General features: G+C 45.3%; 1 protein-coding gene across 4 annotated transcripts in view; it reads left to right on the plus strand.

Moving 5' to 3' along the window:
* Positions 1 to 1,375: 1,375 nt before the first annotated feature.
* The window catches only part of Vldlr (very low density lipoprotein receptor), a 38,910-nt gene continuing 26,633 nt past the window's right edge, over positions 1,376 to 13,652 (plus strand). Inside the window, exons 1-2 of one of the 4 annotated variants that reach the window (XM_063250404.1) lie at positions 1,376 to 1,512; positions 1,673 to 1,806. In XM_063250404.1, coding sequence (XP_063106474.1) covers positions 1,725 to 1,806 — 82 coding nt within the window. In that variant the 5' untranslated portion in view covers positions 1,376 to 1,512; positions 1,673 to 1,724. Of the gene's footprint in view, positions 1,513 to 1,567; positions 1,807 to 13,652 lie in introns of those variants that run through there. The other 3 variants (XM_063250413.1, XM_063250420.1, XM_063250408.1) reach the window with 3 other exon arrangements.

Genomic DNA, 13,652 nt, shown 5'->3' on the forward strand with positions numbered 1-13,652 from the left:
AACAACTTTATATATATGTTTATATTTTATAAACCTTTATACCTTTATATACCTTTATAAGGTATATTATATATATATATATACCTTTTATATATATATATGTATATATATATATATATTAAAGGTGAAATAACTGAATGTACCCTGCCACTCTTGTCAGCTGTTTAACAGATCACAGCTGACAATTCATTTCAGCAGAGGAAAGTGCACAAGAAAACTAAAGTAAACAAAAACCGAATTATATGCTCAGGTACTGTCAGGCACAAAACAAAAACCACTCATTTCTGGGAGTGTTGCCTTTGCTTCCTTTTTTCTTTCTCTAAGCCTTGCAATTGAATGTACAAAGTATATCAAGAAGAATAAATCCAAGGGCCCCCTCCTCCAAACCAGAAAAGGTTAAGCTTTTAATTACAGGCCCTCAAACTATCATTTTGTGCAATTAGCAATTAACTATAATCGGTGATGAGAAAATGCAGCACTGTGCTAGCAATTTGCCTCCTCCTCATCCCAGACTGGGTTATTTTAGTCTTGCTCTATTACAGAGGAGAAGAAGCCACAACCGCGCGCTAGCTCATGCACTCTCACGCACACACTCTCCCTTGCTCAGACACATTTAAATTTTAGCAAAATGGCATCTCAGCGTGTGACGGAGATAGGGATCCCGAACCCAACACCAAAAGGTTGGACCCCCTGCCCTTCACTTTCTGGTTGGAGAGAGGCCCCAGGAAGATGCTACCTACCGGCCTCTCAGTACCAGCCTCTTTGAGGGGCGCAGGACAGGGTGACACAAAGATGTTTGCTGTCCCTGGAAGCTGCACCCCACCCTCGCGAGCGGCAAGTCCCGTTAGTGGGGAGGCCAGAGCAACTGCAGCAATAGTTGCATCAGCGCTAACTGCTCCTGCTGCATTTACTGTCGGCGGCAGCCGGGAGGGTACAGTAATGACTGTAGGGAGCGCACAGCTGCTGCGGCGGCAGGTTCCCAGGATCAGGAAATTAGGACAGGCACTGGGGATTGGAGGCGAGGGCGGTGCGCGAGCCAACCAGCGGCCGCCCCGGGCCCCGTGAGCCCCGGGCAGACGCGCGGAGCAGCCGCCCCGGAGCAGTCCGGATGGCGGCGGCAGCAGCCACGGCCACTGCCACTCACACTCACGCACGCAAGCTCACACTTGCACACACACTGGCACACCCCCGGCGCAGGCACCCGGTTGCCTGGCGCGTGTGAGAAGAGCGCGTCCCGGAGAAGGACGGCCGAGGCCGCCGCGCCCCCCGCCCCCCGCTGACCACTCCCCCTCCTGCCCCCTCCCGGCAGCTCACCCGGCGCTCCGGCCGCCGCCAGTGTGGGTGCTCCGCGGCCAGCTCTGCTCTTCTGCCTTCTCTTCGGCTCTCCGCTCCCCACCCCCTCTCCTCCCCCCTTCTCCTGTACCCTCCCTCCCCTCCTCTCCCCTCCTCTGCAGCGCCTGCATTATTTTCTGCCCGCAGGCTCGGCTTGCACCACCGCTGCAGACCAGGGAGGTGGGTGGGTGGGTGGGTGGGCTGCTTAGTGGGGAGGTGATTGTACAAGTTGCAGGGGAGGAGGTGCTTCTTCTTCCCTGCTCCCTTTTCCCCCTTCTAACTCCTTCCCTTCCCCCTCCCCTCCCCCTCCCTGCCCCCACCTCCTTCCTCTTTTTCCAAGGGCTGGTAACTTGTTGTGCGGAGCGAGCGGCGGCACCATCCAGGCGGGCACCATGGGCACGTCCGCGCGCTGGGCGCTCTGGCTGCTGCTCGCGCTGAGCTGGGCGCCCCGGGAGAGCGGCGCCTCCGGGACGGGTGAGTGGGGACGCGCCCCTCGTAGACGGCCTGCGGCGAGCCGGGGCGCGGGGTGCGTGTGCCTGTATGTGTGTAGGGGCCGAGGCGCGGGTCTCCACTCGCCCACCCCCTCCGAGGAGGCGCCTCTCCGCGCTCCTCGCTTTCTCTCCCTCCCCACCCTGGCGGCGCCTCTGAGCTGTCAGCGCCAAGGCTACGGGAGCCGGGCCTTGGGGGCCGTGGGGTTTGGGGTGTTCCAAAGGCTCCGCCTGAACTCGTCTTCAGGCCCTCGGGCCCCCTCCCCCGGAGTCCCTATTTTGCCGCGTTTCTCCGCACCTTGACAGGACGCGGGCAATGTGGGCTGCCGAGGCCCTGAACAATGGTTCTGGCTGCTCTGCCAGGCGGAGGGCACGCTGGGAGGCTGGGAGCCGGCCCTGGCCGGGAGGCGCGCGGCGGTCCCGGCGCGCACCTCGGACCTCGGCGGGCGAAGGTGGGCGTCTCCGAGGCCGCGGGCGCCGGTCCTGGCGCGGCGTGAGCCGGCTCACGTTCGGAGGCGGCAGCTGGGCGGCTCCGCGGAGCCACGCGAAGTGCGCAGCCTGCGCACCCGGACTGCGACTCCCCGGGCGCCGGGTCGTTTCTTGGCGTGCGTGTTGGAGGAGTGTGGCTTTCAACGGGACCCTCCCCAGGTGTTTTGTCTGTCCCCTGTTCGCGCCCTCGGCGAAGCTTGAAACCCCTCGGGTCTGCCGGGTCGCCGAGCGGGGGAGGGGAGCGGGACACTGACGCGGTCCGGTTAGTTTTCGATCCTCGTCCCCAGGGAGGGACGCGTCCTCCTAGTCTATGACTGTAATTGGCCCTCATTCTAAACAATAGATCAAAGAGCAGAGCAGCACTAAGCTGATGTGTGGCTGTGGCTTGCCGGCCAGGTTGGGGTGACAACCTTCGAGGCCCCGAGTGTCCCTCGGGGTCCGGGAGCCCGGCGCGTCTGCAGCCGCTGTCCTGCTCAGGCCCAGTAACTTTTCTGGGCAGGCGACGAAGCCCTGCTAAGCCAGGCAGCCAGTGCCTTGGCAGACCCGCAGGAGCGGTCTGCAGAGGCGACCCCCGGCTCGCTCCCCGGCCAGCCGGCGCTGGGGACCTGGGGAGCTGGGCCGAGTGCTGCCCAGCCCTGCCCGCCCTCCGGAGCCCTTGCTTCCCGGCGCCCGGTGGCAGCGAGGGCTGGGTGCTTCAGTCACGTGTCGCCTGAAGTGAGCATGAACTTTCAAGTGTGTGGTCTGCAGAACTTGGGGTTTTAAGTCTGCAAGGCCCCCTGCCCTTTGGTTCTCAGTGCCACCATCCGGAGCGTGCGAAGCCGCCTGCTGAGCCCTCTGCAATTGGTCGCCTGCCCGGTCCCACTTAGCACGGTCACGTGGCCACGGACGCCTGCGAACTCCTGTGGCTGCAGGAGGAGGGTTATCTCCAAGGGAAAGTCACAGCCCGCGCGGTTCTTCTCTCTGATACTTTCTCCTACCTGGACGCTTTGAAAAAGAAACCTGTGTGGAGAAGATGGAATGTGCCCGTAAAGCCTAAGAGCCTAGAACAGCCCTGCTTGCAAGAGTTTTTAGGAGTTGATATTAATCATTAATGGAGCTAAGTGACACTTTACTTACTAAACAGTCTCTCAGAATAGTGCCACGACTTGCGTTAACATTTTTTTTTTGCAACATTTCTAAACACTAAGATGTAACAAAAACTGTTGTCAACTTTCAGGAGAGATGACCCCCTTGAAAAAAAATCAACCATCAAATCAATTTTTTGCTGCATAGTCCTTCATATTTTTGGCATTTAAAAAGTAGGAACTTTGCATTAGAGGCTAACATTTCCCTATAGAGTGAGAGAAATGGACCTAAACTGTTGAAATGAATTAGTCAAAGCCTTAAATTCCCCTAGTAATTGTTAAGGATTCTCTCTCTCTCTCTCTCTCTCTCTCTCTCTCTCTCTCTCTCTCTCCCCCCCTCCCTCCCTCCCTCCCCCCACCCCCCTCCCCTCCCTTACCTTCCCTCCCTCCCTCCCCCCTATAAAAGACATGACCAGCCATGAACAGTGGAATAGAGAATCCCAGGCAACCTGAATTTGGCAAAGGAAAGGACATTGTTCCTTTCTGAACTAGAGCACTTTTGGAGTTGGCTGAAGCAGGAACTGACCCTAAGCCAACTCAGACTGGCTCCTGTCTTAGGTTCAAAGTCCCAGGACATGTGGGCTGAATTTCTGACTTTGGTCTTCTATGCCTGTCCTTGCTCTCCAGCCCTCCTCTCCCCAGCCAACACTCCGGTCCAAAATACTGTAGGACAGAGCAGGTATGCACTAAGACTGTGTTGAGAAACTTAGCAAGGCTAACAAAGGAAGTTATGGTACCTGACCGCAAACTCCCTAGGGGCTCTAGGACGTTTTCCTCCAGCCTCCCTGCAGATTAAGATCTGGAGTACTACACTGTTTAAGCTCAAAATGTAGAAGAACCACGGTTTTGTGAGTGCTGTTCACATATAGCTAGCAACCAAGAAAAGAATACAAAGAAATTTATCGTTTTGAGGAGAGTGGGTAGATGTAGCAAGAAATACTAATAGATCCAAAAGTAGAAAACTGGAAGGCTAAAAGAAAAGGCATCTGGTTTATCCAGGTAAAGCCAAGAGAAGATACAGTGATAGTAGTTTATCTTTGTAAATCCAGAAATGAACATGTCACTGAAGGCAGATGAACTTCTAAGCCCCTTAAGAAAGGGTCACCAACCGAATCTCAATGGTGTTGACAGTTTCTCAAAGTGTGAAACAGCCTTGTTACTGGAATCTCCCTCGCCCACTTCATAGAGCACTTGCCCCTAGTGCTTGTCCTGTGTCATTTAATTCTCTGCCTTTACTCCTTAAGTCTACCTAAAGTAGGTATAAAAGCCAAGTTTAGTAGCTAGAACTCAGCATAGCAAACTGCATATTTAAGCATTAAGCATCCTACCAAAGGTGGCAGCCTCCATCCTTAAAACAAATGCAGGACTGAGCAAGGTGTTTCTGGTTCTTATAAAATTGAATAACAGTGTACTTGAACTCACATAAGTAGTTTTCTACTAGTTTTGGAAGAAGTGAGATGTTACAAGCACCTGTTGTTCCAAGAGGGGTAACAAACTTAAGACAAAACTGAGGCCATATTATATATGCTATTCTCACAGCACCTGGCAGGTATGCTCTCCCTTAATTGTTAATTGGAAGCTTCAATGTAACTGGCAGGCCCAAGTACAGCCTGCAGTATAGCATGACCATAAGAGCAAGGGAACAGACAGTTTGTAGTCATATGGCTTCAGGTTTTGATACAAAAACAGTAAGGCCTGACACATAGCACAGAAATGTCAATAACTGATAGTAAATATCTGGATCATTCTGTTTCTCGCAGATTGTAAATAAAATTGTTCCTGATATGGGGAATAGTGATCAAGATAAGGCTGTTTACCTACTTCTCATGACTGGCTTCACTTTGTATACACACCTTCCATTGGAAAGCCACTTCCCCCTGCTAGCCCATGAGAAATTACGTGCATTCCAGGACTTTGATAAGGTCTGTAATGATGCTTATCAAATATATACCTACCCCATGAGAGCATCTCATGGTGGGGTAAGGCAGCTGGTTAGTTCATAAATTCAATATTGCTTAGTTTCCTCCCTTTTTGCCCGAATTAATCTCGAAAGTGCTTAGGTACAGAGTGTCAGACTATTTTCAAGGCAAAAACCCCAAATATCCTCCTTTTGACATTATGGGTGAGATGTACTTACTGACTAGAAAAATAAGTGGGCTGGGGATATTATTTCCTCTGACTATAGTGTGGAAAATCTGAAAAATGGTAGCTTTTCTGAGGACTTAGAGGAAGAGTAGTTCTAGGAGAATCTGATTTTTATAGTTGAAAATTTATTTCAATTGTAGTCTCCTCATTTATCAATGTGTATCATTGTCACTTTTTAAAACTCTGTTATTTGCTTATAATAAAAATTCTAGCCAGTAATATTGGCACACTCCTGTAATCCTGGTTACTTAGAAGGTGAGCAGGAAGATCCCAAGTTCAAGGCCAGTCTGGACAACTTAGTGAGTCCTTATCTTAAAAAGGGTTAGGAATATAGCTCAGTGGTAGAGCACTTGCCTACCATTTGTGAAGCCATGGGTTCAATCCCCAATACTACAACAAACAAAACACAAAGCTTTAAACATTGTTCATACAAATGAGTTAGACACATTTAACTGGTCTCCAGGAGCCAAATACAATGACGGCAAATGATACCTTAAACTTACCCTGAAATCTCCTACGAGAACTTGGAGCCTGTTAGTTATTCTGAGACCTTCAGCTAGCAGTTCACCATGAGAGTAGCTGCTGGGTGCTGTCAGAATAGACATAGAAATCTGCTAGAAATGTCTTCGGTCCTTTGCCTGCTTTGGGTCTTGGAAATGGTATATGGGCAGGGGAGTGAGTATGACTGGCCCTGTTCTTCAGAGATAACTTTAGGGGAAGATGCTTTATGAAATTGGCCAGACTGGCTGATCTTGTCACCAGCGTGGAGCATCTTGGTGGGCCCTGGTGGCCAGTAGTCTTTATGTGTATAGACAGTGTTAGCAGTGGGGCTGGGGGATGGGGGTGCAATTTGCCAAGTGAGATGATAAAGACTGCTGATGAACAACATTTGCAAATTACTTAGAACTTAACATTTCTTCCAAATATTATGAGTACATATGGTCCCTGTTTCATAGACTGCCTGTACTCTTTTGTTTTCTTAAAAAGCCTTCTTAAGGCCCAAGTTATTAATTGGTCTGTAGGTTTACTAAATTAGTTATGAGTTGAACCTAGTTTCTTTTGTACATCTGCCTGAAATGAGCTGAGATCCATCTGCTGATCACCTATCACATGCCATATGGCTCTAGGCAGAAGCAACAGTGACCACATAGTTGGCCCTTTTGTGGCAGTTCTTCTAGAAAGAAGGTCAAAATAAGAAATCAGTGATCCAAAGCCAGCCAGAGATAGAAGCTGAGTTGGAGTAGCTCCAGTGTTTGATTTAATCATGAAAGCAGATAGCAGACAAAGACTGCTAGAGTTTCCACATGCTACTTAGGTTATAGTTTGTGAATTTTTCCTAAAATCATCAAGAATTTAGACTTTAATATACAAAGCTAGAAGCAATTCCATCTCTGCAGATAATCTTGCACAGTAATGTGACTCAAACAACAATGGATTGCTGCTAACATTACCAAAGAGCACTAAAATGTCAGAAATAAAATCCAGATCCAATACATGAAACTTCTTACCAGTGAGCTGCACTAATTTTCCTCACGTGTCAGAATCTCTCTCCTCACAATGAAATAAGGCTAATATACTCATTCTCACAAGCATGTGAAAGTACATTGTTTTTAAATGATAACATACCACACAGATGAAAATATTATCATATGCCTAGGGAACAGGGCCCTTCAGAACCTGGTCTTGCAAAGTAGTCTAGCTAATGAAGTGTCTAGTTTCAATTTCAGAAAAATTGGGAAGAGTATTTTGACAAAAGTCTTCAGACTAGCTTTCCTAGTGAGCTAATATGCATTCAAGACTACTAACTACTGCCTAAAGAATCTCTGCCTAAAGAATGTCAGCATCAGGTTCTGAGTTACAAAGATGAATTCCAGACCCCTAGGTCATGTCTGTATATAAAGATAGAGACAGGTAAGTAAGCAGATCTTAGCGCATGATCACTGTGAGCCAGGCAGAGAGAACTCTGGGAAAGCAACCAGCCTACTGCGGGCTCTGCCTCATAGAAGAGGTACCATCTGAGCTCACTCCTGGCAGTTAAGTGATCAGGAGTGACATGGGAAAATGGAGACAAACAACTCAGAGGACAAAGACAAAGGCACGGGGTAGTGAGTGAGGGCCCTTGGAGCCTTTAGCTGCTGTAGCCTGAGCAGGTGGTGGGTGGTGATCAATTGGGAAAAATCTGGGGAAACAGGTAGAGATCCTAGATTCACTTCTAGAGACAGAGGGAATCAAGAAATGGTACCATCCTAAGCTCTTTGACCATTGTAAGTTGCTTGAATCACTGTCTTGATTTGGGTAGAGAATGTTGCAGCCTGGAAGCGAAGGAACGGGAGACTTAAATTTAGATCAAGTGAGATATGAGGGATTAGCCATGGCCAAATGTCAGGGGAAAGGAAGCTGAGGTTATTTCTGCTACTAATTTAGAGTGATGGGACTAAAGATAGGACTCATAAAGAGACGGAGATGGATTTTTATTGTTTTGTTTTGTTTTGCTTTTTGAGGTGAAGTCTTATCATGTGTCCCAGGCTGGTTTTGAACCCATGAGCTCAAATGATCTTTTCACCTCAGCCTTGTGAGCCTAGGATTTACAGATGTGCAGTACCACATCTGGCTGAAAGATAGATTTTGAACTTCTTTACCATGCATGACTATCAAAGGCATATAAGTGAATTTTCCTGCATAACAGGCTCAAGAGCTTTACCCAGGTTATCATCATCAAACCTAGCATTTATCTCCTGTGTCTATGAAGGATGGACATGAAGGTTTATGGGGATTAACAGTATATGCGGAATTAGAGCCTTGAAAATGAATCAGCCTCTTCCACTATGTACACAATATGTAGCTTAATAACCAGAAACTAGCATTTCTAGAAAAAGATCTGCTAAGGGAATTTTAACATGTATTTAGAAAGCTACAATGGAGAAGAGAAGTAGAGCTATAATCTCAAAAATAAAAGTTATGAGAATATCATCATGATAAGTGAAGCCCCTTAATTCTGGATTAATTTAAGTGAGTTTGGGAGCCTAAACTCCAAGTCAGTAGAATTGTCCTGAGTTGATGCTCTAGTTTATCTGTTTGCTGAGGAGAGTGATACTGGAACCAACATGCCTGGATTCAAATTCTATCTCTAACCAAGGCGATTTGGGGCAAGTTACTGTATTTTCCTTGTCTAAACAAGTTTCCTGGTCTGTAAAGGAGAATAATAGTGTTGTCCATGTAGAATTGAGGACTCTATAAGTCAAAAAACAAAGTTTTGAAACAGTATGTGGTCTGAACGTAACCAGCCTCTTTCTTAGCACCTTGTCACACAGAGTATTTTGCTTCTGAAAAACCACCTTTCCTGTGGGAAAAGTTTTTTGCTGATTTAGAAATCTGCTTGTTCTAAAAGAAGTTTTAGCCTATGAATAGAAAGACTGGTATTAAAGTAGCAAGTAGCAGAAGTGATCGGGACCAAAAATAAATGCCCTTGGCAGCCCCAGAAGTGCCAGAAGAAATGGACTGAAGAAACCCCAGCAAATGACAGCAATCTTATGCTCAAGCAATGAAGAAGTACTTCACAGAGTGAGTACTTCGCTGTGACACCCTCAGCAGTGTGGCAGGATGTGCCACTTTGTGCAAGTTCAAGTTCATTCTGAGCCTGGTAGAGGCATCTCCTCTATCTTCTGGACATTCACATTGGTGAGCACCTTGCCAGGAGCCCCACAGGGAAATTTACAGCCCATCGCGAATGCCTTGTATTCACTATAAAGTCCTTGCAGTTTTTATGGACGTATACATGTTCTCCCATGTTAATCCTTGAAAGGATGATGAAACAATGGCCCACTGACTGCTGTATACTAAAAACCATCTTGAAACAGTGAACTGCTAACATGTCTGGGTAGCAGATTTATCTATTTAGGTAAGCAAAGCACCTAGGACATGCGTAGTTTGTCTCCATCTATATGAGTGACAGGAAAAGCAAGTAATTATTTGATACTTTTGGGAATTTGTTTTTACTAATTTAGATAGCCAGCTAAGTGACTAGGTCTAAGTAACTTTGAACCACCTGGCCTATACCCATATTCAAAGTGTTAGAGCTAGAAGGAAACCGAGACAGTTTTGATTTTTCAAAAGAGAACACTTCAAATTCTTGCACAAAACCCCAGTATTCAGAATCTCCCCAAAGAAGGTGAAACACCTAGGGCCTATCAGTCATGACCTTTACCCAGATTTCACCCTTTCACCCCTAAAGCATTTCCTGTGAAATACTGTGGCGTTGAGGAACCCTTTAAAAATTACATTTTCCTCCAACTTTTTACCTGAGCACACAGCTCTGGGGATGCAGAGTGCCCAGTGCTTCAACTTCCAAGGTTCTAATTTGAGATTTTACTGGCTTTAGCTTAGCATAAGAATTAAAAGAACTTTTGTGTTGATGATTTCAAGCTCATCCTGGACCTTTTATAAAAATATAATACTAAACTTGAGACTTAACTTTCATGGATGGAAATAGACTACAAGTTTGCAATCCTATAATCCTCCAAAGCTTCTTAACTCATTTGGTGCTTTAAATTCTCCTGGACCTTTGTGCAGCAGAAGTCTCAGTCAAGCACCAGTGAGGGAGAAGCGGATTCTTTCTGGAAGCTGGAGGGAAAAAAAAAAAAAACCACAGCATTGCAGTCAGGGGGCTGAGGGCTCAGCGTTCATTTAGCATCTGAGCTCTTCCTGCTCTGCTTGAAGTACGGAATTAAGAGTATTAGGGAGCACTTTCTGCCTAGTAACAAAACAAAGTGCTAGGAAACTAAGAGGTATAGTCCTAAAGCTTAAGGTTTTTCTTTGCCTCTCTTTAAAGTATTCTTTGCAAAGCCATCTAGCCTTCCTGTTCCCACCTCAATCTCTTGCCTCTTTTAGATGAGCATGACTATTTTACTAAAAGCACACTATACTCCCTATTGTCAATTATTCTTCCTTCTGAATGGAGTGATGTGTGTGTGTGTGTGTGTGTGTGTGTGTGTGTAGGTGATGATAGAACAGTGTTATGACAGGCAGCAGAGTATTGGGTGAAGTGGACACATCTGGGATAAGAAAAAGTAGAGATTAACCTCCTTTTTAATAATAGGACATTGAAATAAGCACTAAAAAATTCTTACATGTGTTATGAGCCTTTTCAGTGTATACTCTTGCAGCACAGTTGCTGGGAGTTGAGAACAAGGATTGCCTGTATATTACAACTAAATTCAGAGAACTTCTTTAAGGTGATAGTTAGCTAAATATTAGCCTTGGAATATTTTATCTTCATACTTTACCCCCAGCCCAGCTTGATCATTTAGAAAACCTGTAGAAACAAACACCACGCTCTGTCAGGTATCTCACCCTAGAATAGAAGGCCATGATTTTACCTATACCTTTAAGTCTCCATCCACATGATTATATGGTTATAGTCTGCTTATGTATAGTTAAGGCCCAGAAATTTTCATCTCTTTTTGACTTGACCCTCAGTAACCAAAACCCTTGAAAAAGTCTAAGCCTTTCATTGTTTATTGCATTCAAATTGCAACTGAACTATTCTTTCCAGTTGCATTTATACCTATGTTCTCTGACTGCACATTGTTCATTTTCCTCGTTTTAAAATAAAGTATGCAGAGTAGACTCACCATTCTCAGTCCTCAGTGGTGCTAAGGATAGAACATTCTAGCAAATGGCCTGTGCTACACTAAACACCATCCTGAGAACTCACGCTTAGCTTAGTGCGTTAAAAACTAATAGGTGACAATTCCTGATAACAATTTCTCCTTCCCCTTATTCCCTTGTCTAACATCGTACTATTTAATATGCAAAAAAATTGTAGAATGAATAAATATTATGAAATGTTGGCAGGAAATACCAGCAAACTATCATGCTTTGTAGCTGGACTAGACTCTTAGCAGCAGAGTGGTAGATACAGTTCTAAAATCAGTAAACTTGTTATACCCGCCAGTAACCACACTTGTGTGGTAATCTTTACTTGGATCAAATTTTACTCTGCCTGGAAATTAGCACAAAGCACAGAATTTCCCCCACAGCAAAGAGTAGTTGATACAAGGGGGACCAACTAGAGTATTGTACACATAGCACAAGAGTTCCAGTCTGTGCTCGTCTCTGTTCCTATGCCAGTGTGTCCCAGCTGCAGATGCTGAAAGGTGGCAGGGAATCCGAAGGCTTTCTGCTAGCAGCTTCCCCCCGCTCACCAAGTAATCTGCATGCACTATATGATTCCATCCGTTTTCTCCAGTATTTGCAGGAGGCTGGCTACAAGAGACTAGATCCATGCCTTTTATCTCAAAGTAATCACCACCTTCAGAATGACAGAACTGCTAATGATAGGAAACACCTGAACATTAGCTGTTGCATGTCAGGTAAAAAAACTGAGTGCTCGTTAAGTCCCAGTTCATGATGCTGTGAATTAAATGCCTGTATATTGAGCCAAAGACAGCTGAACACAGAGAAACAGAATCCCTATCTGTGGAGCTACTTCACTTTTTTTTTTCCCCTCATCACTAAATGGGAAATGATCTTCTTTTATCTGTTACCTATAGTTTCTCCTTTGTTTTAATCTTATCCTGGAGCTATTTTGTAAACATGTCTTTTTGTAAATAAGCCTCAGTTTTTAAGGTGAGGCACAATATACTCAATCTCTATTTCCACCCTCTCCTTGTTGCTCTCTTGCTAAATCTGCTTCACTTTGTTTGTGAGAATATTATTCATGAACAGTGATATGAAGATGAGAAAGAAATGCCATGAAGGGGTTAGGTTGGCTGCATGTTTTTTATCACACTGGTGACTTACTCAGATGAGGAAAATGAGACAAGAGGCAAATGTGATGCCCCTGTGGTCTCTGCGAAATCTAAGTTCCTTCTATCATGGTCTGTCTCCACTGGCCCTAAATCACTGCACCAGCTTACCATGCCCAATTTTCAGGAATCAGAAAGAGATGGAAAATGAATCCCCTGTCCTTTAAAGGATACAATCATGCATCCTTTGATAATGGGTATACGTTTTGAGAATGACAATATTGGCTATCTGGTCACTGGGAAACTATAACACGTACACAAACCTAAATGGTCCAGGCGACTATACATGCTTGGGCCTTGTGGTGTAGCCTACACCTGTGCAGCATGGCACTGTGCAGAACACTGTTAGGCAACCCAAGTGCATTGATGGACTATTTGTATATCTTAACATAGAAAAAGCACAGAAAAAAATACAGTACAGAGGTAAAAATGGTACAGTTAACATGAGTAGAAGTGGATTTGGGCGAGTAATGAGTGATTGTGAGGCCTAGAACTTTCCTGTACTTACTATTTTAGACTTTCTAAGCACTGCACACTCAGGCTGCACTAAATTATGGAACAGACATTTTTCTTTTTTCTCCAACAATAAGTTATCCTTAACATGCTGGAGGTTATTTTGTTTGATTTTTGATGTTAGGAATTAAACCCAAGGCCTTATACAAGCTAAGCAGAAATCCTACCACTGAGTTACATTCCCAGACCTTACTGTAATTTTTGTTTGTTTTATATACTTTCCAACTTTGTGACTGTGTGAATAACACCCTAAAGACTCAATATATAGCTGTACAAAAATATTTTCTTTATATTGTTATTCCATAAGTTTTAATTTTTTAACTTTTTAAACATTTTGTTAAAAACTAAGACACCAGGCCACTGGCTTCTTGTCCTACTGGAACATCTCACAGGCAAGGACATGCATGGAGCTGTCACTTCCTGTGGTACCGGTGCCTTCCTGTGGATCCCTCTTGAGACTTGCCTGAGGTCCCTGAGTAGCTGTCACTCTTTTCAGAAACATGCTCACAGTAAATTGCTTGCTCAGTTTCATTTTTTATCATAGATTTAGTCCTAAGTTCTATGCACATTTCTCTTTATGTATGAAAAACCTTCAGCACTAGGGTGGAGAGATGTCTATTTTTCAAACTTTTTAAGGTCCTTGTTGAATTCTGCAAGAGTTTCTGCTAAAACTTACATTGTGAATTTTCTTAGGGCTCTATTAGAATCATGAGCTCACTGTTATTTATAGTATTCACATTAGCCAAACATCATGA

This window comes from Cavia porcellus, unplaced genomic scaffold (assembly GCF_034190915.1).
Source record: "Cavia porcellus strain 051 isolate PalLab524CR breed Dunkin Hartley unplaced genomic scaffold, mCavPor4.1 scaffold_1, whole genome shotgun sequence".
In the NCBI taxonomy this organism is placed as follows: Eukaryota; Metazoa; Chordata; class Mammalia; order Rodentia; family Caviidae; genus Cavia; species Cavia porcellus.